The sequence below is a fragment of the Aotus nancymaae genome, unplaced genomic scaffold (genome assembly GCF_030222135.1).
Source record: "Aotus nancymaae isolate 86718 unplaced genomic scaffold, 86718_ANA_hifiasm-v0.15.2.pri h1tg000028l, whole genome shotgun sequence".
In the NCBI taxonomy this organism is placed as follows: Eukaryota; Metazoa; Chordata; class Mammalia; order Primates; family Aotidae; genus Aotus; species Aotus nancymaae.
The window spans coordinates 33,711,012-33,738,277 of NW_026988441.1; the positions used below are offsets into that span (position 1 = coordinate 33,711,012).

At 54.8% G+C, this 27,266-nt stretch overlaps 2 protein-coding genes across 3 annotated transcripts in view; both read left to right on the forward strand.

Moving 5' to 3' along the window:
* The window catches only part of DOCK6 (dedicator of cytokinesis 6), a 64,721-nt gene extending 53,158 nt beyond the window's left edge, over window positions 1-11,563 (forward strand). Inside the window, exons 40-50 of the mRNA XM_064381850.1 lie at window positions 1,323-1,515; window positions 1,597-1,740; window positions 6,327-6,458; window positions 6,547-6,561; window positions 8,006-8,131; window positions 8,232-8,321; window positions 8,601-8,837; window positions 9,661-9,804; window positions 9,891-9,997; window positions 10,244-10,405; window positions 11,314-11,563. Of these exons, the coding sequence (XP_064237920.1) occupies window positions 1,323-1,515; window positions 1,597-1,740; window positions 6,327-6,458; window positions 6,547-6,561; window positions 8,006-8,131; window positions 8,232-8,321; window positions 8,601-8,837; window positions 9,661-9,804; window positions 9,891-9,997; window positions 10,244-10,405; window positions 11,314-11,356 (1,393 nt within the window). The 3' untranslated portion in view covers window positions 11,357-11,563. The remainder of the gene's footprint in view (window positions 1-1,322; window positions 1,516-1,596; window positions 1,741-6,326; window positions 6,459-6,546; window positions 6,562-8,005; window positions 8,132-8,231; window positions 8,322-8,600; window positions 8,838-9,660; window positions 9,805-9,890; window positions 9,998-10,243; window positions 10,406-11,313) is intronic.
* A 1,907-nt stretch (window positions 11,564-13,470) lies between these two features.
* KANK2 (KN motif and ankyrin repeat domains 2) overlaps window positions 13,471-27,266 on the forward strand; it is a 33,916-nt gene continuing 20,120 nt past the window's right edge. The window contains exons 1-4 of one of the 2 annotated variants that reach the window (XR_010344362.1): window positions 13,471-13,554; window positions 15,260-15,470; window positions 16,428-16,543; window positions 16,977-18,188. Coding sequence is in view for 1 of the 2 variants with exons in the window: in XM_064381852.1 (XP_064237922.1) it covers window positions 16,507-16,543; window positions 16,977-18,188 (1,249 nt within the window). In the remaining variant the exon portion in view is untranslated. Of the gene's footprint in view, window positions 13,555-13,711; window positions 13,768-15,259; window positions 15,471-16,427; window positions 16,544-16,976; window positions 18,189-27,266 lie in introns of those variants that run through there. The other variant, XM_064381852.1, reaches the window with a different exon arrangement.

The following is a 27,266-nucleotide window of genomic DNA, read 5'->3' on the forward strand; positions in this document are numbered from 1 at the left end:
ACAGGTGAGGGGGTGGACAGGTGAGGGGCTGGACAGGTGAGGGGGTAGACAGGTGAGGGGTAGACAGGTGAGGGGGTGGACAGGTGAGGGGATGGACAGGTGAGGGGGTAGACAGGTGAGGGGTAGACAGGTGAGGGGGTAGACAGGTGAGGGGTAGACAGGTGAGGGGGTGGACAGGTGAGGGGCTGGACAGGTGAGGGGTGGACAGGTGAGGGGTAGACAGGTGAGGGGGTGGACAGGTGAGGGGTAGACAGGTGAGGGGGTGGACAGGTGAGGGGCTGGACAGGTGAGGGGTGGACAGGTGAGGGGTAGACAGGTGAGGGGGTGGACAGGTGAGGGGTAGACAGGTGAGGGGGTGGACAGGTGAGGGGTAGACAGGTGAGGGGGTGGACAGGTGAGGGGCTGGACAGGTGAGGGGGTAGACAGGTGAGGGGTAGACAGGTGAGGGGGTGGACAGGTGAGGGGCTGGACAGGTGAGGGGGTAGACAGGTGAGGGGTGGACAGGTGAGGGGGTAGACAGGTGAGGGGTAGACAAGTGAGGAGGTGGACAGGTGAGGGGTAGACAAGTGAGGGGACAGACAGGTGAGGGCTAGACAGGTGAGGGGCTGGACAGGTGAGGGGATAGACAGGTGAGGGGTAGACAAGTGAGGGGGTGGACAGGTGAGGGGGTGGACAGGTAAGGGGTGGACAGGTGAGGGGTAGACAGGTGAGGGGGTGGACAGGTGAGGCGCTGGACAGGTGAGGGGGTAGACAGGTGAGGGGTAGACAAGTAAGGGGGTGGACAGGTGAGGGGTAGACAAGTGAGGGGATAGACAGGTGAGGGGTAGACAGGTGAGGGGCTGGACAGGTGAGGGGGTAGACAGGTGAGGGGTAGACAAATGAGGGGGTGGACAGGTAAGGGGGTGGACAGGTGAGGGGGTGGACAGGTAAGGGGTGGACAGGTGAGGGGGTGGACAGGTGAGGGGTAGACAAGTGAGGGGGTGGACAGGTGAGGGGCTGGACAGGTGAGGGGCTGGACAGGTCAGTAGGGTACAGGTGAGGAGACTGGCTGGTCAGTGGGAGACAGCAGGACAAGTGAGGAGGAAGATGACTAGAGGAATATGTAAGGTAGGAAGGTCAAGAGATGACTGGCCGGCAGGTGAGAAAACAGGTGAAGGGAAGACAGGTGGGGAGACAGGTGAGGGAATGAGTGAGGTGATGGCGTACAGGTGAGGAGATTGGCTGGTGCTTGGGGCAGACCTGGGGGTAACCAGTGAAGGGGATGGACAATTGGGAAGCAGGTCCCCTCCTCACATCCCCCCATCACCTCACCTCGACTCCAGAATTGCCCGGGGCTACCAGGGCTCGCCGGACCTGCGGCTGACCTGGCTACAGAACATGGCCGGGAAGCACGCGGAACTGGGCAACCACGCCGAGGCCGCCCAGTGCATGGTGCACGCAGCCGCCCTCGTGGCCGAGTACCTCGCCCTGCTCGAGGACCACCGCCACCTGCCCGTAGGCTGCGTTTCCTTCCAGGTGAGCAGTGAGAGAGTGGGGGGTGGCAGGCGGCACACGTGCAGTGGGGACTATGGTCTGACGCCACCTCTCCTGCACCAGAACATCTCATCCAACGTGCTAGAGGAGTCTGCCATCTCCGACGACATTCTGTCACCCGACGAGGAGGGCTTCTGTTCTGGGAAGCACTTCACTGAGCTGGGGCTGGTCGGGTTGCTGGAAGAGGCAGCCGCCTACTTCACCATGGTGAGACTGTGGGGACTCCTGGGGGCAGGAGAGGGGGCTCAGGCCAGGGAGGCATCATCGGATCTGCTTCCTAGACTCTTCCAGCAGGGGGCTTAGAAAGGAGAATTGGCTGGGCACTGTGGCTCACATCTGTAATCTGAGCACTTTGGGAGGCTGGGGCAGGCGGATCACGAGGTCAGGAGTTTGAGAGCAGCCTGGCCAACATGGCGAAACCCTGTCTCTACGTGGTGGCAGGTGCCTGTAATCACGGCTACTTGGGAGGCTGAGGCAGGAAAATCGCTTGACCTCGGAAGGCAGAGGTTGTGGTGACCCGGGATCACACCACTGCACTCCAGCCTGGGTGACAGTGAGACTGTGTATCGACAAAAACAAAAGAAGAATTGGATTCTCAGAGGCCCTGTTATCTGCCCGTGCCTCCACGAGGCCCTGATGCAGGCCTGATACAGCAAGCCTTCCATACATTGGAGATCCTTTCAATTTTCCTTTCTTTTTTTTTCTTTGGACAGAGTCTCACCCTTTTGCCCAGACTGGCGTACAACCTGGTGGTGCAATGGTAGCTCACTGCAGCCTTGAACTCCAGGCTAAAGCAATCCTCCTGCCTCAGCCTCCCAAGTAGCTGGGACTACAGGCATGTGCCACCATGCCCGGCCAATTTTTAAATTATTATATAATTTTTTCTTTGTAATATTGTGTGAGACAGGGCCTCCGCTCTGTCACCCAGGCTGTAGTGCAGTGGCGTGATCATGACTCACTGCAACCTTGGTCTTCAGGACTCAGGTGATTCTCCTACCCTGGTCTCCTGAGTAGCTGGGACTACAGGCACACATCACCATGCCCAGCTAATTTTTTATATTTTTTTGTAGAGATGGGGTTTTGCCATATTTCCCAGGCTGGTCTGGAACTTCTGAGCTCAAATGGTTTGCCTGCCTCAACCTCCCAAAGTGATGGATTACAGGCATGTGCCACCACACTCTGCCAATTTTTAAATTTTTTATAGAGAGAGAGTCTTATTATGTTGCCCAGGCTGGTCTCAAACTCCTGGCCTCACTCGATCCTCCCGCCTAAGCCTCCCAAGTAGCTGGGACACCGAGCAATGCTTGAAACTTTCTATACTAAAATAAAAATGGGTCGGGTGCAGTGGGTCATGCCTGTAATCACAGCACTTTGGGAGGCTGAGGCAGGAGGACTGCTTGAGGCCAGGAGTTTGAGACCAGCCTGGGCTAGATGGCAAAACCCTGTCTCTACGAAAAATACAAGAAATTAGCTGGGTTGGTGGCACGTACCTGTAGTCCCAGCTACTCAGGAAGCCTGAGGCAGAAGGATCGTTGGAGCCCAGGAGGTTGAGGCTGCAATGAATTGTAATCGTGCCACTGTACTCCAACCTATGTGAAAGAGTGAGACCTTGTGTCAAAAACTAAATAAAGAATTTGGATATTCACATGCATCTTAGAGAAGCTCCAGCTTAAAGCAAATCCCAGGCTGAGCACAAAGGCTCACTCCTGTAATCCCAGCACTTTGGGAGGCACAGGCAGGCAGATCACCTGAGGTCAGGAGTTCAAGACCACCCTGGCCAACATGACGAAACCCCTTGTCTACTAAAAATACAAAAATTGCCGGGCGCGATGGCTCACGCCTGTAATCCCAGCACTTTGGGAGGCCAAGGCGGGCAGATCACGAGGGCAAGAGATCGAGACCATCCTGGCCATGGTGAAACCCCATCTCTACTAAAAATAAAAAAAATTAGCTGGGCACGGTGGCACGTGCCTGTAATCCCAGTTACTCGGGAGGCTGAGGCAGGAGAATTGCCTGAACCCAGGAGGCAGAGGTTGCGGTGAGCCGAGATCACGCCATTGCACTCCAGCCTGGGTAACAAAAGCGAAACTCCATCTCAAAAAAAAAACAAATACAAAAATAAGCCGGGCGTGGTGGTGCGTGCCTGTAGTCCCAGCTACTCAGGAGGCTAAGGCATGAGAATCGCTTGATCCTGGGAGGCAGAGGTTGCAGTGAGCCGAGATCGTGCCACTGCACTCCAGCCTGAGGGATAGAGCAAGACTCTGTCTCAAAAAAAATATATACATAGCAAATCTCAGCAATTTTCCCATCACTCCCACAAGTACCCCCTGTGCAACCCTTTCTGATAAAGACCCTTTTACAAAACTCTTATCATAGCCAAGTTAATGGTCATCCTTTGATATCATTAATGTCATTTCATTGCGGTCTATACTTAGATGTCCTGGGTCTTGTCCAATGTATCTTTTTTGGGATTACTTGGTTTGAATCAGGATCCCATAAGGGCCCACAATGACTGTGGCTGATCTATGTCCTAAGTTTCTTTTTCCTTCTGTTTTTTGAGACAGGGTCTTGCTTTCTTACCCAGGCTGGAGTGCAGTGGCTCAATCATGGCTCACTGCAGCCTTGACCGCCTGGGTTCAGGTGATCCTCCCACCTCAACCTCCTGAGTAGCTAGGATTATAGGTGTGCACTGCCATACCCAGCTAATTTTTTTTTCTTTGTTAATTGTTTGGGGTTTTTTTTTTTTTTTTTTTGAGAGATGGGGTCTTGCTATGTTGTCCAGGCTGGGCTCAAACACCTGGACTCATGCAATCCTCTCACCTCAGCCTCCCAAAGTGCTGGGATTACGGGCGTGAGCCAGCGTGCCCAGCAACTGATTTTCCACTGTTGTAAAGGGGTTTTCTTCTCTAGTTTGCTTGTTTGTATGAGGGCAGTTGGTGGCTTCTGCATTTGACTTGCAGGAGCCCTGGGGCCTTTGCTCCGTGTGTTTTTCTGGTTTGTGTGAGGCTGGCTGTGTCCATGTGATGTCACTTTACCTGCTTCTCAGTTCCTCGCATTTCTGGGGAACTGGCAGTTTCATCTGAGAGCCCAGTGAGATTCAAGGTCACACTTGAAGTCAGGTGTTCCACTGAGATTTTTTTCTGTGGTGCTGGCCCTTTAGTGACATTGTATTCATTATTGTCACTTTGCTAGATTCTTGGAGACAAAGGCCTTAGGGGTCGGGAGTTCAAGAGCAGCCTGGGCAACATGGAGAAATCCCGCCACTACTAAAAAAAAAAATATATATATATATATATATGGAGGGGGTGTTGGGTGGAGGAAAAAAAATTAGCTGGGCGTGGGCGCAGTGGCTTATGACGATAATCCCAGCACTTTGGGAGGCCAAGGCAGGCAGATCATAAGGTCAGGAGTTTGAGACCAGCTTGGCCAACATAGTGAAACCCCATCTCTACTAAAAATACAAAAATTAGCCTGGTATGATGGCAGGCACCTGTAGTCCCAGCTACTTGGGAGGCTGAGGCAGAAGAATTGCTTGAACCTGGGAGGCAGAGGTTGCAGTGAGCCAAGATCGCGCCACTGCACTCCAGCCTGGGCAACAGAGTGAGATTCCATCTCAAAAAAAAACAACGCCGGGCGCGGTGGCTCACGCCTCTAATCCCAGCACTTTGGGAGGCTGAGGCAGGCGGATTACCTGAGGTCGGGAGTTCGAGAGCAGCCTGACCAACATGATGAAACCCTGTCTCTTAAAAAAAATTAAAATGAAAATGAAAAATAAATAAATAAATAAATAAAAATTAAAAAGCCATGCTCGCACAAAGGCCTCAGGGAAGAAGCCAGGGAGTGGACACAGACCTTCTGACAGCAAATCTCACAGGGCGCCTGTTTTGAGCCAGGCTTGATGCCAGCACCCTCTGGGGGTGAGGGGCATATTACCACATGCCAAGAGGTAGTTGGGCATAGAGGTCATGGGCCCAGGGCCAGATGGGCTAGTGTTTGGGTCTTGGCCCTGAGGAACACCTCCATATGTCTGAGACTCAGTTTCTCCTTTGAGGAGTAGGGGGTAAAAAAAAACTCTGCTTCTCCCATCAATGAGGGAACACAGAGGGGTGAAGTGCAGATGTACATCATACCTGTCCCATAGAATATTCTTGTTAAAAGTGGCAAAGGGGCCAGGCGCGGTGGCTCACGCCTGTAATCCCAGTACTTTGGGAGGCCGAGGCGGGCAGATCACAAGGTCAGGAGTTCAAGACCAGCCTGACCAATATGGTGAGCACCTGTCTCTGAAAAAGTGGTGAAAGGCTGTAATCCCAGCTAATTGAGAGGCCAAGGCAGGAGGATCACTTGAGCCCAGGAGTTCAGACCACCTGGAGCAATATAGTGACAACCTGACTCTATAAAAACTAAAATAAACTTAGCTGGGCATGGTGGCATGTGCCTGTAGTTCCAGGAACTTAGGAGGCTACGGTGGAAAGATCTCTCGAGCCCAGGAGTTGGAGGCTGCAATGAGCTCTGATTGTAGCACACCACTACACTCCAGCCTGGGTGATGGAGTGAGACCCTATCTCAAAAAAAAACAAAAAACAGAAGAAGTGATGAAGACCATGGAGCCCTCTGTAGGAGCTGAGTGGAAAGGCTCAGCCACCATCTGGGATGGGGGTGGTCAGGGTGGACTTCCTGGAAGAGGTGATGGAGGGTGGGTAGGAACACAGAGGATCAAGGAGGAGATGGGTAGACAGGAGCACAGTGGAGAGGGGCAGACAGTTTGGGGAATCCTGACCACACCTCACCCTCAGGGCGGGCTCTATGAGGCAGTGAATGAGGTCTACAAGAACCTTATCCCCATCCTGGAAGCCCACCGTGACTACAAGCGGCTGGCTGTGGTACATGGCAAACTGCAGGAGGCCTTCACCAAGATCATGCACCAGGTGGACCCAGGCCCGCCCCCCAGGCCCCACCCTCAGCCCCACTCCTCATCCCCAGGGCTGCTGACCTTGGCCCTTCTCTCCCCAACAGAGTTCCGGCTGGGAGGTGAGTCAACCTTGGTGGACAGCCACCTGCCTCTGGGACCCCCATGATGAGTGGCCAGCAGCCGTCAGTGAACACCAGGGGGCGCCAGAGGAGCATGGCCGCTGGCCGCTGGGGCTGGGGCTTAGTGGCCAGGACGCACCCACCCCATCACTTCCCTCCCTTCCCCAAAAATGCTCCCCCCGCCCCAGATCTTGAGGGCAGCTTGTGACTCACTCAGCTGGGAGCTCTCCAGAGACACCCCTCCCTCTGCCAGGGCCAGCTTGGTCACTGCAGGGGGGTGGCGGGGTGGCTCTGACTCCCTCATGATCTCTTTCTTATCTCTCCGGGTCTCTCACGTGGCTTTCCCTATCTTGCTATCTCTCCATCTCTGTGTCTCTTGGTCTCTGTCCCTCCCAGCCTCCCCCATTTCTGGTTAATGTGTCCCCCGCTCCACCCCTACCCCAACCCTGCTTCTTGCCTGCTTAGGTCTATTTTTAGGCATCTCCTAGTTTGGGGAGAATTTTCTGGCCAAAGATGGCAGAAACCCCGAGCGCAGGCAGGCGTGCTGGATGGGAGCCGGGTGGGGTGGGCAGGTCCTGTCCCTCCCCAGTCTCTGATCTCTCTCCCGATGGAGTGATTCTTACGGGGCTGTGTTAACTAGGACCCTGGGGGTTGAGGGCACTTTGACCTCTGACCTCTCCCATGACATTGTCTCTCTGTCCCCCACACTTCTGGCCCCACCATGTCTGCACCACCCTTCCCGGATCTGCCTTGGTAAGTGAATGTGCAGCCATCCCACTAACTTTCCAGTCACGGGGCGGTGTTCTTGGGGTGGCGGGGAGGGGGTTCCTTCTTCCAAACTTAGGGCTGGGGACAGGAGGAGGGGAATGCCATGGAACAAAAGAGCCAGAGCCTCTGTCCCAGAGTGAGAAGCAACCATCCCTTCCCTCAGCCATTCAAGCATTTATTGGGCACCTACTGTATACCCAGTTTTGTGGGCAAATCAAGGCAGGGAAGGGAAATGCGCTGGAACAAAGGAGTCAGAACTCCGTCCCAGAGTGAAAGACAGCCATCCCTTCCCGCAGCCATTCAGGCATTTATTGGGCACCTACTGTATACCCAGTTTGTGGGCAAATCAGGGGAGGGGAAAGGGAATGTACTGGAACAAAGGAGTCAGAGCCTCTGTCCCAGAGTGGGAGACAGCCATCCCTTCCCTCAGCCATCCAAGCATTTATTGGGCACCTTTTGTATACCCTGGACGCACCTGTAAGCAATACAGCCCCATTCCTAATTTCATATTGCGATCCATGCCCCGATGTGTTCAGGGTCCCCTGCCTGTGCCCAAGCCCTGATGGTCTCAGAGTCCTCACACTCCCATCCTGATACTCAAGGAGACCTGTCTCTGGGGCGGGGAGACCTCCAGCAGGGGCCTCCCAGACAACCACACCCCTTCTCACAGCCCCAGCGAGTGTTCGGGACATATTTCCGCGTGGGCTTCTACGGCGCCCGCTTCGGCGACCTGGATGAGCAGGAGTTTGTGTACAAGGAGCCATCGATCACGAAGCTGGCGGAGATCTCACACCGGCTGGAGGCACGTCCTTGTGGTGGGGGGTGGAATGGGGTGTGGGGCTACCTTGGGGATGGAGGAGGGGCTGTTCCCGGGTGGCCCCGAGTCAGCCCTGTGTCCCCAGGAGTTCTACACGGAGAGATTTGGTGATGACGTGATTGAAATTATCAAAGACTCTAACCCTGTGGACAAGTCCAAGCTCGACTCACAGAAGGTGCGTCCCCCGACTGTTTCCCCAAAACCCTACATTCACAGAGACTCCAAGTACTATTTCCTAGGGACCCTCAAATCCTCTTTCTCTGGGAAACCCCAATCATATTTCACGAGGGACCCCAAAACCTATTCCTCAGGGGATTCCCAAACATCCAGACATAAGACAACCTAGAAATCCCAAAGTCCCCAGATGCAGGGATGCTCAGATCCCTCTCCAGGAGCAGGGTCTGGACTGTGCGTGCTGCGGCCTTGGGACCCTCACACCCGACCCTGCGCGCAGGCCTACATCCAGATCACGTACGTGGAACCATACTTTGATACCTACGAGCTCAAAGACCGGGTGACCTACTTTGACCGCAACTATGGGCTTCGCACGTTCCTGTTCTGCACGCCCTTCACGCCGGACGGGCGCGCACACGGGGAGCTTCCGGAGCAGCACAAGCGTAAGACGCTGCTCAGCACTGACCACGCCTTCCCCTACATCAAGACTCGCATCCGTGTGTGCCACCGGGAGGAGGTGGGTGGGGACCCTGCGCCCAGGGTGGGGAGGTGGGGGGACATCAGACCCTGGGAGGGGAGGGGAGGGGAGGGGAGGGAAGACACAGGGACCCAGACTCAAGGTGGCCCACGGATCTCAGACCCAGAGAGGGGTGGCACAGCGACCCTAGACCAGATTCCCAGGGAGGGGAGGGGAGGAGACATCAGAGCCAGGGGGACCTGGGAGGCAGGATGGAGGGACCCCAGATCCAGGGTAGCCCCAGGGATTCCAGACCCAGAACAAGGAGGCACAGGGAGCCCAGATCTAGGAAGGCCCAGGGAGGAGAGGTGTGGCCCCGGTACCCCAGCACTGGGCTGAGAAGATATGGGGACCGTGAATTTCAATCTCTAAACTGAAACCTCTATCTCCAGACGCAGGGATTCTAGACCCACAAAGGGGAGGCACAGGGACCCCAAATCTAAGAAGGCCCAGGGAAGAGAACTCCAGGGGTCCCAGATCCGGGGAGGAGAGATGTGGATACGCTAGACCAAAAAATTGGCTCTTGTACCCCAGAACCAGGCTGGGGACCCCAAACTCCAACTTCCAGGCGCAAACCTCTACCTCCAGACCCAAGGAAGTCTGGAGACCCCAGATGTCAAGCCCCTGGACTCCAGGGCAACACACCCAGCAGACCCCAGGCTGGAACCCCCAGAATCAGACCCAGGAAGCCCCCCAGGTTCTGTTCATTGCCTGGGTTCCAGGACCCCCTCTTGCTCCCAGCGGGGTGTGAGCTGCCCCCAACTGGCTTCGATCAGGACACCTTCAGTCCCAGCAAGAGCACGCCCCTCCCCTCACCCCACAGACAGTGCTGACGCCGGTGGAGGTGGCCATTGAGGACATGCAGAAGAAGACACGGGAGCTGGCCTTTGCCACCGAGCAGGACCCACCAGATGCTAAGATGCTGCAGATGGTGCTTCAGGGCTCCGTGGGGCCCACCGTGAACCAGGCATGGCTGGCGGAAGGGGGATGCAGGCCCCACGGGGGACTCCAGGCACCATGCAGCCTGGCTCACCAGTCCCTCTCACCCCACAGGGTCCCCTGGAGGTGGCCCAGGTGTTTTTAGCAGAGATCCCAGAAGACCCCAAGCTCTTCCGGCATCACAACAAATTGCGGCTCTGCTTCAAGGACTTCTGCAAGAAGTAGGCACAAAACCCTCCAAGAGGGGCCTCGTGCCTGCCTGACCTCCGTATCATAGCTCCCTGCCTACCTGATCTCTGCCCGGCTCCCCCATCTCCTTGATTCCCATTAAGTCCGCTCTCCCTACCTGACTGCCTATTGCAGGTCTTTCTGCATGTCTGGCCCCGCCTTACGGATGCCCCTACCCCTAGTCCTGCTTCCAGTCCCGTGTGCCAGTCTCTGAGCATCTCTCGCCCTCTGGCCCTCAGATGTGAGGACGCGCTGCGGAAAAATAAGGCCCTGATTGGGCAGGACCAGAAGGAGTACCACCGCGAGCTGGAGCGCAACTACTGCCGCCTGCGGGAGGCTCTGCAGCCCATGCTCACCCAGCGCCTGCCCCAGCTGCTGGCACCCACCCCACCTGGCCTCAGGTGCCTGCCCTGCTGCCCCCATCCTAGAGACTGGAGAGGGGACACAGAGGCAGGCCGGGACAGATGCAGGATGGGGGCCGTCCTACACGTACACAGCAACATGCTCCATGGTAGCTTGGACTTTGTTTTGTTTCTGGATTTTTTTTTTTTTTTTTTTTGAGACAATATCTCACTTTGCCGCCCAGGCTGGAGTGCAGTGGCGCGATCCTGGCTCACTGCAACCTCCACCTCTCAGGTTTCAGCGATTCCCCTGCCTCAGCCTCCTGAGTAGCTGGGATTACAGGTGTCCACCACCACACCCAGCTAATTTGTTGGGGTTTTTTTTATTTTTTAAAGACGGGGTTTCACCATGTTGGTCAGGCTGGTCTTGAACTCCCAACCTCAGGTGATCTGCCCGCCTTGGCCTCCAAAGTGCTTGGATTACAGGCATAAGCCACCACGCTCGGCCATTAGTTGTATTTTTAGTAAAGACGGGGTTTCACCATGTTGGCCAGGCTAGTCTCGAACTCCTGACTTCAGGTGATCCACCTGCCTTGGCCTCCCAAAGTGCTGGGATTACAGTATGAGCTGCCACCACACCCAGCTTCAGTAGCTTCAGCTTTGTGTCAGCATCTGAGTATGTCATCCAGGTGTACAAAGGCAGGGCAGGTTCTGAGCCGTCATTTCCCTGCTATATGAATTCATCTTTCTGAGCCTCAGTTTCTACATCTGTAAAATGGGGATGATTCATATCTTCCGTGGTGGGCTGCAAGAGAGAATCTGAGAATCCCATAGCCAGATCAGGGGCAGGAGAGACGCCAGAAAGATCCTCCGAGGAGGACGAGGAGAACAAAGAAGATACGGGCTGGGGTGGTCTATGGAGTTGGGGGCCCCACGGCCATGCTGACACACCTTCCTTCCTTTCCCAGGAACTCCTTGAACAGAGCAAGTTTCCGAAAGGCAGACCTCTGAGCCCGCAGGGACCAAAGCTGCACCTAGAGGAACGGGCACCCAGGCCTCAGCTGTCTGTGCTGGGAGGAGAGTCTCCCCTGGTGCCCACTGGGCTGTGGGGCGACCACATTGTACTCGGGGCTGGGCCCTCTGTCCCTGTGTCCCCATCTGTGTGCGCACTGATGCTTCCTCCTCCCTTTTTTAATTTAAAATGGTTTTTATAAGCAACCTGTGCAGTGTGGTGCGGTAACCAGGGGCTGGGTCACATGCTCATCACATGCTCACAGCCCTCACTGCCCCATATCCACACATCCTGCATCATCGATGGAGACACCAAGAACCTACTGGGTGCCAGGGACATCATAACAACAGACACAAATGTCACATGCTTAATGGGAATAATAATGCCTGGTTTTTTGGTTTTTGGGTTTCTTTAAGAGACAGGGTCTCCACTCAGTCCTCCAGGCTGGAATGCAGTGTCACAGTCATAGCTCACTGCAGCATCAAACTCTGGGGCTCCAGCCTCCTAAGTGGCAGGAATTATAGGCACGTGCCACTGTGCCTGGCTTTTTTTTTTTTTTTTTTTTTTTTTTTGAGATGGAATCTTGATCTGTCACCAGGCTAGAGTGCAGTGGTGCAACCTCAGCTCACTGCAACCTCCACCTCCCGGGTTCAAGAAATTCTCTTGCCTCAGCCTCCCAAGTAGCTGGGACTACAGGCTCATGCCACCAAGCCTGACTAATTTTCGTATTTTTAGTATACAGGGTTTCACCACATTGGCCAGGATTGTCTCGATATCCTGACCTCCTGATCTGCCTGCCTCAGCCTCCCAAAGTCCTGGGATTACAGGCGTGAGCCACCACACCAGGCCCACTTTTTTTTTTTTTTTTTAAGAGACAGAGTCTTGCTCTGTTGCACAGGCTGGAGTGCAGTGGCATAATCATGGCTCACTGCAGACTCGCCCTCCCAGGCTCAAGCAATCCTCCTGCCTCAGCCTCCAGAGTAGCTGGGACTACAAGTGCACACCACCATGTCCAGCTGATTTTTTTTTTTTAGATGGAGTTTTGCTGTCACCCAGGCTGGAGTGCAGTGGTGTGATCTTGGCTTACGGCAACCTCTGCCTCCTGGGTTCAAGCAATTCTCGTGCCTCAGGCTCCCGAGTAGCTGGGATTACAGATGTGCACCACCATGTCCCCTAATTTTTGTATTTTTAATAGAGGCAGGATTTTATGTTGGCCAGACTGGTCTTGAACCATGGACCTTAGGTGATCCACCTGCCTCAGCCTCCCGAAGTGCTGGGATTACAGGCGTGAGCTGCTTCTCAGCCCTAGCTGACGTTTTTTTGTTTTTTTTTTATTTTTTATTTTTTGTAGAGATGGAGTCTTACCATATTGCCAAAGCTGGTCTCCAACTCCTGGGCTCAAATGATCGACCCACCTCGGCCTCCCAAAGTGCTGGGATTACTAATAGGCATGAGCCACTGCACCTGGCTTAATTTTTTTTCACTTAAAATTTTTTTTGTAGAGACAGGGTCTTGCTATGTTGCCCAGGCTGGTCTCAAACTCCTGAGTTCAGGGAGTCCTCCTGCCTCAGTCTTCTTAAGCACAGAGATTACAGGTGTGAGCCACCTTGTCGACCTAATATTTATTAAATCCTTACTGAGTGGCTGGCTGTGTACTAAAGGGCTCCCAGAAAGATCTCTGCAAAAGTAGGCCACTCACTTGTGAGCCTTTTTAACTCGAGGGACCTCCTTCCTAATGGTGAGGCCCCTTCCTAATGGTTAGTGAATTTTCTCAACACTCCTATCAGGTAGCTAACATGATTATCTCCATTTTACAGATGGGTAAACTGAGGCACAGAGCAGCAAAATTTGGTGGGTCTGGGATGAGAGTCCAGGTCTGGCCGGCTCCGGCGCCCGGGCTTGTGCAGCCTCCCCTCTGGCGCGGCGGTCACGCCACCGTGTGCCAAGGCTGCGCTGGGCCTCTTCCAGCCCTGGGCCGCCTGGGGGAGGGGTGACCTCCCGCCGCCGCGCCCGCCCCTAGCTGGGCCCCTGCCAGCCCCACCCCCTCCCGCCGCCGAGCCGTTCCGCCCCCCGCAGCGGCCCAGGGACAGCGGGCGGTTGGGGGAGGCTGGCGGTGGGGGAACCCTACCTCGGGGACTTAGGGAGGAAGGAAGGACAAAGCCGGACACCCCGGCGCGCACACACACCTGCTGTCCAGGTGAGATCCAGTCTCCAACCAGCGCCTTTGCACCCCCACCCCCTACCGCGGCAGGGCGGCTGGAGGGGGCGGGGCCTGCTGGAGGGCGGGGCCAGTGGGAGGGGCGGGGCGGGGCGGGGCGGAGCCACCCCTGAGGGCCGGGCGCCCAGGCGGCGGCGCGCGAGTACGCACGGGCGGCGGGACGCACGGACGGCGGCGGCCGGAGCGCGCCAGGCGAGTAGCACCCGGGGCTGGGTCGGGGTTCAAGTCTGGTTCGGGGATCGAGTGTGCACCCCCTCCACCTGCTGTCCTACCCCCCACCTCCGACCCTGAGACACGACCTCGCTGGTCTCAACGAGCCGCTGCCTCCAACTCCACCTTCTGTGTCCAGACTCTCCGGACTTGGAGTGTCCCTGTCCCCGCGTCCCTGCCCCCTCCCCATCTTTGACCCCTTACCCCCATCGATTCTTGGTGCCCTGCCCGTTTCCCCAGTCGTCGTCCCCTCTCCCCACTCTCCACTGCCTCTGTCCCCTCCCCGCACTGTCCCCCCTCGCTCTCCTCCGCGGCCGTGCCCCAGGCGAAGGGAAGACTGCCGGGCGTCCGGCCGGGCTGGGCCTGGGCTTGGGCTTGGCGGCTGGGCCGGCGTGGGGAGCGGCAGCTGTTTGCCATTAGCCCGGGATCCCACAGGCCCCACCCGCTCCCTGCACGGGGCGGGGTCCTTCTCACTCCCCCAAGTTTGGGGCAGGAAGAGGGCCGGGAAGACCCCTGAGATGTGCAGGCCAGTCTGGGGTAGTGGGCTGGGGAGACCCGCGCCCCTTCCCTGAGCTCCCTACCTGTCCCCTCTGGTAGGCTCCAGTCTTTCCATCTCTGTCTTTTCTTGTCTCCCGCTCCCCAGGGGTCCCATAGCGAGAGAAGGGTCTCAGCCACAGACATCTATCTTCCCCATCACACCCTCTCATCTCCTTTCTCTTCTTCTGGTCCTCATCGAGGGCAGTCAGATGACTGAGGACCCTCAGACCTCAGTCTCCATATCTGGGAAATGGGTAGAGATATCTGATGTGGAGTCTGGGAGTGGTGGCTTGGTGGGCAGTGGGGGGATCCACCAGGCTTAGGTTCACCTTCAGGCCCAGCCACTTCCCCATGGCCCCAGTGACCCGAGGCAAGTCACTGTACCTTTCTGTGTCCTCTGCATCGCCTTGTCTGTGAAACGGGATGATAACTGCCCATCTCATAGAACTGCCATGACAAAAGAGTTGATGTAAGGCAGAGCATGGTGGCTCACACCTGTAATCCCAGCACTGTGGGAGGCCAGGGCATGTGGATCATGACGTCAAGAGGTCGAGACTATCCTGGCCAACATGGTGAAACCCCACCTCTACTAAACTGGGTGTAGTGGGGTGTGCCTGTAGTCCCAGTTATTTGGGAGGCTGAGGCAGGAGATAGGAGGCGGAGGTTGCAGTGAGCTGAGATCCCACCACTGCATTCCAGCCTGGGACAGAGGGAGACTCCACCTCAAAAAAAAAAAAGAGTTGATGTTATTATTACTGTTACTATTTGCCCAGGAGCACCCTCACTTCCCCCAGCTATTCTAATCCCGCTCTCTCCCTGCTTCTCCATCTCTCTTTGGTCGCCAGAAAATATTTTTGATCAACTTCCTGTTGCTCTGGGGTGAGCCTCCAGGCAAATGGAAAAACGAATTTCCTGCAATTGGTGACCTGTGTTCCAGGTGTTGAAAGACAGAGAAGCGAAGACAGGCGAGGAAAGACAGGGAGAGAGAGAGAGACGCGGAAGGACAGAGACGTGGAGACAAACAGAGAGAGACTTGGAAAGAGAAAAGGCAAGACGGGACAGGAGAACAAGGACCAGCTCAGCTGCCCCTGGAGCCCCAGCCCTGCCTTCATGCCCAGCAGGTGCCCTACCTGGCCCATCCTCCCAAGGTACCTGCTGCCCTGGCACCCAGAAAGGATCCACTCTGATGGTGGGATGGGTTGGGACCTCTGCAGCATGATGGCTGGAGGTCAGATAACAGAAAGGACCAGCCAAGTTCAGGCTGGTTATATTGGGGACAAAAGAGCCCTGGCCAGCCTCCAGGGCTGAGGGGGGTTTAGTGAGAGGCTGTCATTGTCCCTCCCTTTTGCAGCCTCCAGGCGCCCCCTTACTTCCTCCCCTCCACCCCCATGACTTCCCGGGGCCGCCGGCCCTCTATCCCTACTGCGCCCCTAAGCCCAGACGCATCCTAGGCGGGCAGGAAGTTCTGTGTAGCCCGGCAGTGAAACTGTTTATTTTTAGAGAAAATTGTTTCCATAAAGGGGAAAGGCTTCACTCCTAGCTGCCTCCCCAACTTTCCCTCCCCTGCCTCTACTGCCCCAGTCCAGGCCTGACCGAGCTCTCAGCTTTGGGGTCACTGGGTATCCCCTTTGCCATGCTTGGCCTCTCTTTGTCCCCATGTCTCTGTCTCCTCAGATCTTTGCCAAAAGAGGAGGTTCCCCTCTTCCCCTACCCGTTAGCGCCTCAACCCCCATCTTTCCCTGTGGCCAGCTCTGGGCCTGGGCTGAGGGGAGGGGGTGCAGGAAGGGTGGGGCCTATTAGGCTTAGGGGGCCCCCAGCCCGAGGGCCATGTGGAGGCCAGGCTGTGGGAACAGCTGGAGCCTGTCCAGAGGCTGGACAGATGTGCAGGCAGGCAGTGAAGTTTGATTTCTTTGTTCCAGACCTGCAGTGGGGGAGGGGGTGGGGAGCCCGCCCCTCCTTCCGCAGCCAGGCTAGGTTTGCGCCTATGAGTGGGTCCCAGACCTGGGTGGAGGGCCAGGTGGGCCAGCTGTGGAGGGGGCTGGCCTCATTTCCTCCCCTCCCCCTACAGACTCCTAACTCCCCTTGCCGCGGTTCCCTTTCCCCAGGTAAGCCTCAGCCAGTGCTGCAGGCAATCTGACTCGCAGTCCCTCAAGTGACTTCCGAGGAGCATCTGCAGACAAGAGGATGGCCCAGGTCCTGCACGTGCCTGCCCCCTTCCCAGGTCAGGGGACTCGGGGAAGAGGGCCCTGCCCTGGGGAGCTTCAGTCCTGGAAGCCTGAGGGACAGGGGACCCTGCCTTGGGGGCTTTGAGGGTGGGACACACAGCCCAGCAATTAGAGGTCTAAGGAAGGAGTCAGAGTCCTGCCCTGGGAGGGTCTGAGGAGAGTGGCAGAGTCTTACCAGAAAAAGGGGGTTGTCTAAGTGGGGAGATAGGGCCCTGTCCTGGGGGCTTTTGGGAGAGGACATGGCCTAGCACCCGGAGTCTGATGGGGAGGGAGAGCCCTGCCCGGGGAGGTCTGAGAGCAGACACAGTCGAGCACCAGGTGGGCTCCCATCTCTTGGGCAAATGAACCCCACCTCTCCCCGGGCATCAGTCTTTGCCCTAAGAATGGGGACAGCAGGATTCAACGGTTCTGGTGTTTCTCCCACCCCAGGGACCCCCGGCCCAGCCTCCCCACCGGCCTTCCCTCCCAAGGAGCCCGACCCACCCTACTCCGTGGAGACCCCCTATGGCTACCGCCTGGACCTGGACTTCCTCAAGTACGTGGACGACATCGAGAAGGGCCACACGCTGCGTCGTGTGGCAGTGCAGCGCCGCCCCCGCCTGGGCTCTCTGCCTCGCGGCCCCGGCTCCTGGTGGACATCCACCGAGTCACTGTGCTCCAACGCCAGTGGGGACAGCCGGCACTCAGCTTACTCCTACTGCGGCCGCGGCTTCTACTCTCAGTATGGTGCTCTGGAGACCCGCGGTGGCTTCAATCCGAGGGTGGAGCGCACACTGCTGGACGCCCGTCGCCGTCTTGAGGACCAGGCGGCCACACCCGCCGGCCTGGGCTCCCTGACCCCCAGTGCGGCCGGCTCGACGGGCTCCCTGGTAGGCGTGGGGTTGCCACCCCCAACGCCACGGAGTTCGGGACTGTCCACGCCAGTGCCTCCCAGCGCTGGTCACCTGGCCCACGTGCGGGAGCAGATGGCGGGCGCCCTGCGGAAGCTTCGACAGTTGGAGGAGCAGGTGAAGCTGATCCCTGTGCTCCAGGTGAAGTTGTCGGTGCTCCAGGAGGAAAAGCGGCAGCTCACAGTGCAACTCAAGAGCCAGAAGTTCCTGGGCCACCCCGCGGGGGGCCGGGGCCGCAGCGAGCTCTGCCTGGACCTCCCCGATCCCCCAGAGGACCCAGTAGCACCCGAGACCCGGAGTGTGGGCACCTGGGTCCGAGAACGGGACTTGGGCGTGCCTGACGGGGAGGCCGCCCTTGCCGCCAAGGTCGCTGTGCTGGAGACCCAGCTCAAGAAGGCACGGCAGGAGCTGCAGGCAGCTCAGGCCCGGCAGGCCCACCCCCAGCCCCAGGCCTGGCCACCGCCAGACAGCCCGGTCCGTGCGGACACTGTCCGGGTGGTGGAAGGGCCGCGGGAGGTAGAGGTGGTGGCCAGCACAGCTGCTGGCGCCCCTGCACAGCGGGCCCAGAGTCTGGAGCCTTACGGGGCAGGGCTGAGGGCCCTGGCAATGCCTGGTGGGCCCGAGAGCCCCCCTGTGTTCTGCAGCCAGGAGGTGGTGGAGACGATGTGCCCAGCGCCCACTGTGGCCACCAGCAACGTCCACGTGGTGAAGAAGATTAGCATCACAGAGCGCAGCTGTGATGGACCGGCAGGTAAGCAGCTGCAGGCAGGGGAGAACGGCTGGGGGAAACAGTAGGGGGCTCTTTCTTCCCATGGCTCAGCCTGGACCCTCAGAATGCCAGGGTCCAGGCGGGGCGTGGTGATGCATACCTGTAATCCCAGCAATTTGGGAGGCCGAGGTGGGCGGATCACTTGAGCTCAGGAGTTCAAGACCAGCCTGACCAACATGGTGAAACTCATGTCTACTAAAAATGCGAAACAGCCAGGTGTGGTAGTGCGTGCCTGTAATCTCAGCTACTCAGGAGGCTGAGGCAGGAGACTAGCTTGAGCCTGGGAGGCAGAGGTTGCAGTGAGCCGAGATTATACCACTGCACTCCAGCCTGGGCAACAGGAGACTCTGTCTCAAAAAAAAAAAAAAAAAAAAAAAAGAATGCCAAGGTCCGGCCCCAGCACTGGCCTTCCACCAGACACATCACTCCAACTCTTAGAGTCTCTGTCTTGTCATCAACAAAACGGGGAGAATCGTGCAGTCACCCTTAGGGCCGTAGCAACCATACAGAGAAATTAGGTGACTGCCACTTTGTCAGTATCCAGAAAGCGGGAGGTGTTTGGGGGAAAGTTCCTCAAGGCTGTTGGTTTGCAAGGCAGGAATCAATCTCAGACCAGTTTAAGTGGTGAAAAGGAAATGTGTTGTCATGTACGTATGACAGCTTTAGGCATGGCTGGATCCAGGTGCACGAACATCTTGTTGTTGTTGTTGTTGTTAAGAGATAGAGTCTCGGCGGGGTGCAGTGGCTCATGCCTGTAATCCCAGCACTTTGGGAGGCTGAGGTGGGCGGATGACGAGGTCAGGAGATCGAGACCATCCTGGCCAACATGGTAAAACCCCGTCTCTACTAAAAATACAAAAATTAGCTGGGTGTGGTGATACGTGCCTGTAATCCCAGCTACTCGAGAGGCTGAGGCAGAAGAATCACTTGAACTCAGGAGGCGGAGGTTGCAGTGAGCCGAGATTGTGCCACTGCACTCCAGCCTGGCGACAGAGCAAGACTCCGTCTCAAAAAACAAACAAAAAAAAGAGAGAATCTTGCTCTGTTTCCCAGGCTGGAGTGCAGTGGTACGATCTTGGCTCACTGCAGCCTGGACCTCCTGGGTTCAAGCAGTCCTCCCACCTGAGCCTCCTGAGTAGCTGGGACCACAGGCACACACCACTGTGCCTCACTAATTTTTTTTACTTTTTGTAGAGACAACGTCTTGTTATGTTGCGCAGGCTGGTCTCAAACTTCTGGGCTCAAATGATCCTCCTGTCTTGGCCTCCCAGAGTGCTGGGATTATAAGCGTGAGCCACCACTCTGGCCTCAGTGCTCAGATATCATCAGGAATCTAACTTGGTGTCTTTCTCTTCTTGTTTACCATGGGGGGTTTCCCTTTCAGGCAGTCAAAGGAAGGTGACCTCACTGCTCCAGGCATCTCCATGTCCAATTTAGTGGAGTGGGAGCTCCTTAGTCCAAAGAGGACCAGTAAAAATCCCAGAGGTGGCCCTCATTGGCTGGCCTGGGTCACATGCCCATTGCTGAGCCAATCACGGTGTCCCTGGCTGCCCAGCTATGGATGCTGGGGGTGGGGGTAGGGGAGCCCCACCCAAGCCCTGTGGCCTTTGAGGGAGGAAGGGGGTGCTTCCCAGAGGAAGTACTGAGTCCTCATGCCAGGAAAGGGGGTTCCGGCAGTGCAGAATGTCAGCTGCCGTGTTGTCCTGAGGTCCCTGGGAGAAGCCACCCAAATGATTCATAATAATGACAGCTGGGCCGGGTGCAGTTGCTCACGCCTGTAATCTCAGAACTTTGGGAGGCTGACGCAGGTGGATCACTTGAGGTCAGGATCACTCAGGAGTTCAAGACCAGCCTGGCCAACACAATGAAACCCTGTCTCTACTAAAAATACAAAAATGATCTGGGTGTGGTGGTACGCACCTGTAATCCCAGTTACACCGGAGGCTGAGGCAGGAGAATCGCTTGAATATGGGAGGTAGGGATTGCAGTGAGCTGAGATGGCAACACTCCTCCAGCCTGGGCAACAGACTGACTGTGTCTCAAAATAATAATAGTGACAGCTAGCTGGGCATGGTGGCTCACGCCTGTAATTCCAGTACTTTGAGCGGCAAAGGCAGACCACTTGAGGACAGGAGTTCAAGACCAGCCTGGCCAACATGGTGAAACCCTGTCTCTACTAAAATACAAAAATTAGCTGGACATGGAGACACACACCTGGATTCCTAGCTACTTGGGAGACTGAGGCAGGAGAATCACTTCAACCCGGGAGCTAGAGGTTGCAGCGAGCTGAGATCACACCACTGCACTCCAGCCTGGGTGACACAGTGAAACTCTGTCTCAAAATAATAATGATAATAATAATGACAGCTGTTCTTGAAACATGGTCGGGGGGCTCTGCCAGGTGCACTCGGATTCACGCTGTGTGATACTGGGTGAGCAGCAGCACCTCTCTAGGCCTACACATTCCTCTAGAGAGGTGGAGAATTGATGAATTAATGCACACAGTTAAGTGCCGGTTGCTGCTTCTGCTGATAATGTTCTGTCAACCCTGTTGGTTGGTTGGTTGGTTGGTTGGTTGGTTATTTATTTATTTATTTATTTATTCATTTAGAGACAGTCTTGGCCGGACGTGGTGGCTCACGCCTGTAATCCAAGCACTTTGGAGGCCAAGGCGGGTGGATCACCTGAGGTCGGGAGTTCAAGACCAGCCTGACCAACATGGCGAAACCCCGTCTTTATAAAAAAAAAAAGAGAGAGAGACAGGGTCTTGCTCTGTCGCCAGGCTGGAGTGCAGTGGTGCTATCTCGGCTCACTGCGACCTCCACCTCCCAGGTTCAAGCAGTTCTCCTGCCTGAGCCTCCACAGGTTCTTGCCACCACACCCCGCTAATTTTGTATTTTTAGTAGAGACCGGGTTTCACCATGTTGGCCAGGATGGTCTCGATCTCTGGTCAACCCTGTTTATACCTGGGGAAACTGAGGCTTAAGGAGAGGATTCATTTGTCCTGTGCCACAGCCAGGAAGTGGCTGAACTGAGCCAGGATCTAAACCGAGGACATCAAGCCTGTAATCGTAGCACTTTGGGAGGCCAAGGTGGGTGGATCACCTGAGATCAGGAGATCGAGACCAGCATGGCCAACGTGGCAAAACCCCGTCGCTACTAAAAATATAAAAATTAGCTGGGTGTGGTGGCACACGCCTGTAATCCCAGCTACTTGGGAGGCTGAGGCAGGAGAATCGCTTGAACCCAGGAGGCAGAGGTTGTAATAAGCCAAGATTGCGCCACTGCACTCCAGCCTGGGTGACAGAGTGAGACTCCATCTCAAAAAATAATAATAATAATGATTATAAATAAATAAACCCAGGACAGCTTGAACCTGTAGCAGGTCTCGAAGGTAGGGCCCAGGTTCTCATCCCAGCCTCAAACACCAGGTGGCCGGAGCCTCTACCGGCAGACTGGAGGGCACAGGCTGGAGGGCAGGGACCCAGCTGTGTTTTCTTGCTGGCCCGTGTTGTTCCTGGCCAGCTCTGGACACCACCCGCCTGTTCTATGTCTATCCCAAACACCCGGCCCTGCGGTTCTGGCCCCCTCCCAGAGGCCCCGCCTGGCCCAGCCTCCAAATCTCTGAAAGGCAACCACCATTCCAGACGTGCCTCACAGAGCAGCCAGAGGCCTTCTGCCTGCAGGACAAAAGGACAAACAGACATAGCGATCTCCACCTTCTTTGCATGCGAGCTGCTGTCCTAAAAGTTCTTCTGGAGTCTCATTTTATTCCCTCTTGCTGTAGCCAGCCCCAATTTCTGCTTTGCTTGGGCCAAGCTGGAATGTCTTAATTCATTTCTATATCTTCCTTTTTTGTTGTTTTTTTTGAGACTGAGTCTCACTCTGTCATCCAGGCTGGAGTGCAGTGACACAGTCTCAGCTTACTGCAACCTCCACCCCCTGGGTTCAATTCAAGCAATTCTCCTGCCTCAGCCTCCCAAGTAGCTGGGACTACAGGCATGCACCACCATGCCCAGCTAATTTTTGTATTTTTAATAGAGACAAGGTTTCACCATGTTGTTGGCCAGGCTGGTTTCGAACTCCTGACCTCAGATGATCTGCCCGCCTTGGCCTCCAAAAGTGCTGGGATTATAGGTGTGAGCCACCGCACCCAGCCCTTAATTCATTTCTGTATCTTCTCATTCAGTGTTTACCAAGTGCCTACTATGTTCCAGATTCTTCTGTGCACTGAGGACAAACCAGTGTACAACACAGACACAAAAACCACTGCAGTATCAGCCAACACGGTGACACAGTCCTGTGGTCCCAGCTACTTGGGAGGCTGAAGGTGGGAGGATGGCTTGAGCCCAGCCATTCAAGACTACAGTGAGCCACGATGGTGCCATTGCACTCCAGCTTGGGTGACAGTGAGACCCTGTCTCTAAAAAAAAAAAGCCACTGCAATAAATAAACAAGAGAGTGCAATAGATGAAGGATGAATTATCATTGCAGAGAATGTGTGGGAAGCAGATAGGATAGGCATGGGGTTGATTCCAATTCTGTTTTCCCTACTCCTTAGCTCTGTATCTTTGAGCAAGCGATTTTTTTTTTGAAATGGAGTCTCGCTCTGTCACCCAGGCTGGAGTGCAGTGGTACAATCTCAGCTCACTGCAACCTTCACCTTCCTGGTTCAAGAGATTCTCCTGCCTCAGCCTCCCAGATAGCTGGAATTACAGGTGCCTACCACCACACCTGACTAATTTTTGTATTTTCAGTAGAGATGGGGTTTCACCATGTAGGCCAGGCTGCTCTCAAACGCCTGACCTCAAGTGATCCACCCACCTCAGCCTTTGAGCAAGTGATTTAATCTCTCTGTGCCTCAGTTTCCTCATTTGCAAATTGGGAGTCCTGGTAGCACAATATCACTGGAATAATGTGTTCATTTGTCCAGGCGCAGTGGCTTATGCCTGTGAACTCTGGGAGGCCGAGGGAGGAGGATTGCTTAGGCCCAGGGAGTCGAGGCTACAGTGAGTCATGACCACGCCACTGCATTCCACCCTAGGCAAGACCAATCTTGTTGGAGGGGTAGGAGAAAAAGAATCAGTTCATGTCAAGTATTCATCATGGTACCAGGCACATGTCGATATTTGGTGCCTAAGGTCAGCTCTTGGCTCTATAGCCTCTCCAGGGAGCATCTTTGAACGAAGACGTGAAAAGAAGGAAGTCGGCCGGGTGAGGTGGCTCACGCCTGTAGTCCCAGCACTTTGGGAGGCCGAGATGGGCAGATCACCTGAGGTCAAAAGTTCAAGACCAGCCTGGTCAACATGGCGAAACCCCATCTGTACTAAAAAAATATAGAAATTTAGCTGGGCATGATGGCGCATGCCTGTAATCCCAGCTACTAGGGAGGCTGAGGCTGAAGAATCGCTTGAACCCAAGAGGAAATGGTTGTGGTGAGCCGAGATCCTGCCACTGCACTCCAGCCTGGGTAACAAGAGCAAAACTCCATCTCAAAAAAAGAAAAGAAAGAAAGAAGTCAGGGAAAACAATGTTCCAGGGAGGGGCACAGCAGGGACAAAGACCCTGAGATAAGCGGAGGCTCGGGCGTGTCGAGGGGGTTGAACAAACTGGAATGTGATGAGATACACAACGTACAGGGTAGTCTGATCACTGGGGGTGAGTCCTTCAGAGCTCCTGGGCTGTGAGGAGGAGCATTGTGGGAAATGAGATGACCCAGGGCAAGGAGTTGACAAGTGCTCAGATGACCCACTTGTCACTTAGATGGGTCAGCTTGGTGGGTAAATCAGGGAGGGCTCCTTGGAGGAGGAGGCACAGAGGGGCCCAACCTCTTTTTTTTTTTTTTTTTGTAAAACAATATCTTCATAACAGCTGGGTACCATGGCTCATGCCTGTAATCCTTTGAGGGGCTGAGGCAAGTGAATCGCTTGAGCCCCGGAGTTTGAGACCAGCCTGGCCAACATGGCAAAATGCCGTCACTACTAAAAATACAAAAATTAGCTGGGTGTGGGCCGGGCGCGGTGGCTCCCGCCTGTAATCCCAGCACTTTGGGAGGCCAAGGCGGGTGGATCACGAAGTCAAGACATGGAGACCATCCTGGTCAACATGGTGAAACCCCATCTCTACTAAAAATACAAAAAATTAGCTGGGCATGGTGGCACGTGCCTGTAATCCCAGCTACTCAGGAGGCTGAGGCAGGAGAATTGCCTGAACCCAGGAGGCGGAGGTTGCGGTGAACCGAGATCACGCCATTGCACTCCAGCCTGGGTAACAAGAACGAAACTCCGACTCAAAAAAAAAAAAATTAGCTGGGTGTGGTGGTGCATGCCTGTAATCTCAGTTGCTCAGGAGGCTGAGGCGGGAGGATCACCTGAGCTCAGCAAGGTTGAGGCTGTAGTAAGCCATGATTGTACCACTGCACTCCAGAGTGAGACTCTCTCAGAAAACAAAATATATAAAATATTTTTATAACATTCGGAGGCCCAACCTCTCTGCTTTCTACTGAGGCCACTGTTTTTGTTTTATTTTTAGTAGAGTAGAAATCCATGCACTGTAGCCGAAGGGCAGGGGAGATGGGAGGCAGGCTTCCCCTCAGGCTGGTGAAGGTGGATGAGGCAGGCAAAGGCCAGGAGATCCCACAAAATCCCGCCACTCCCACCCCCACCTGGCAGAGCCACCACAGGGGTGTCCATGAACAAAGGAGAAACCTGGTGCTGGGGGGGTTCTCCTCGCAGCTTTGACATTCCTCTACTCTTGTTCAAAGTGTATTCCAATGAAAGCAGTTTATATTCTTTGTGAAAGGTTTGGAAAGTACAGAAAAATCTAGAACAGGCTGGGCTCGGTGGCTCACGCCTATAATCCCAGCACTTTGGGAGGCTGAGGCAGGTGGATCACCTGAGGTCAGGAGTTCGAGACTAGATTGACCAATATGGTGAAACCCCATCTCTACTAAAAATATCAAAATGAGCCGGGCATGGTGGTATGTGCCTGTAGTCCCAGTACTAGGGAGGCCGAGACAGGAGAACTGCTTGAACTCAGAAGGCGGAGGTTGCAGTGAGCCAAGATCGCACGAGTGCACTCCAGCCTGGCTGACAGAGCTAGACTCCATCTCAAAAAACAAAGAAAAATCTAGAACAAATGAAACCCTTGTAAACCCACCACTGCCCAAGTATAGCTGCCATCAAAGCTGCTGCTTTGCTTCTGATTTTTTTTTTTCAAGAGATAGAGTCTTTCTTTGTTCAGGCGGATCTTGAATTCCCAGTGTCATATGATCTTCCTGCCTCAGCTTCCCAAAGTACCAGATTTTTTTTTTTTTTTTTGAGACAGGTTTTTGCCTTGTCACCCAGGCTGGAGTGCAGTGGTGCAATCACAGCTCACTGCAGCCTCGACACCCCTGGCCTCAGATGATCCTCCCACCTCCCACCTCAGCCTCCCAAGTAACCACAGGTGCACACAACCACGCCTGGCTCATTTTTGTATTTTAGTAGAGACCATGTTTTGCCATGTTGGCCAGGCTGGTCTCAAGCTTCTGGCCTCAAGTGATCCGCTCACCTCAGCCTCCCAAAGTGCTGGGATTACAAATGTGAGCTACCACACCCAGGCTAAATTTTAAAAATAAACGTATGTTAGGCCGGGCATGGTGGCTCACGCCTGTAATCCCAGCACTTTGGGAGGCTAAGGCGGGGAGATCTCCCCACTTTATTATTTTTATTCTTTTTACTAAGATGGGGTCTCACTGTGTTGTCCAGGCTGTTCTCAAACTCCTGGACTCAAGTTATCCTTCCACCTCAGCCTCCTGAGTAGCTGGGGTTACAGGCGTGTACCTCCACACCCAACATTTTCTGGTTTTATTGAAGTATACTTAATATGCAAAAAAATGCACACATTTAATGTACACATTTTTGAGTCTGGTGCTTCAGTTCCTTCATTTGGAGTTGCAAAAGCAGCCATAGACAATATGGAAATGAACGAGGATGGCCGAGTTCCAATAAAACTTTATTTGCAGACCCTGAAATTTCGATTTCACATACTTTTCATGAGTCCCAAATTAAATTATTCTTTCCCATCCGTTAAAAAATGTAAAAGCGGCACCCACAGGCTGAAGCTCCCCACCCTGTGCTCTCCACTGTCAGTGCCACCCCCACCCCGTCTAATACCATTCCTTGCAATCCACCTTCCAGAAACTCAGAAACTTATTTAGACATTGGAGTGTCCTTGAAAAATATGCCTTGTGCATGTTTAATCTCCTTAAATGGTATTGTGCTTCAGAGAAACAAAAATCTCTTTCTGTTTCTTATTTTTTCCCCTCCGTACACTATTTTTGAACACTCCACGCTGATGTTTGTAAATCTGGTTTGTCACTTTTTATTTTCTTCCCTTTTTTTTTCTTTTTCTTTTTTGAGACCCAGGCTGGAGTGCAGTGGCACAATCTCGGCTCACCGCAACCTCCACCTCCTGGGTTCAAGCAATTCTCCTGCCCCAGCCTCCTGAGTAGCTGGGATTAGAGGCACTTGCCACCACCCCCAGCTACTTTTTGTATTTTTAGTAGACACGGGGTTTCACCATATTGGCCAGACTGGTCAGGAACTCCTGACCTCATGATCTGCCTGCCTCAGCTTCCCAAAGTGCTGGGATTACAGGCGTGAGCCACAGCACCCGCTTACTGTCTTACCTAATCCCCTCATGGTGGGTACCTGGCTACTTTCAATTTCTGGCCACCATGAACAATGCTGGAGTCATCCTCACGCATCCCCTCCTGTGGGACTGCCTGTTCCTAGAGGATGTGCAGCTTCAAGTTCTGTCTCATCCTCTCCAAAAAAAGCTCTCCCTGTCCACACTACTAACACCGTGCTCAGATTCAAGGCGTCCATTTTCTCATATCCTCATCATATCCTCACCAACATATGGCTTTATCTGTCTTTCTAATTTTTCTTTTTTTTTTTTTTTTTTCTTATTTGAGACAGAGTCTCGTTCTGTTGCCCAGGCTGGAGTGCAGTGGCACCATCTCGGCTCACTGCAACCTCCACCTCCCGGGTTCAAGCGATTCCTCCTGCCTGAGCC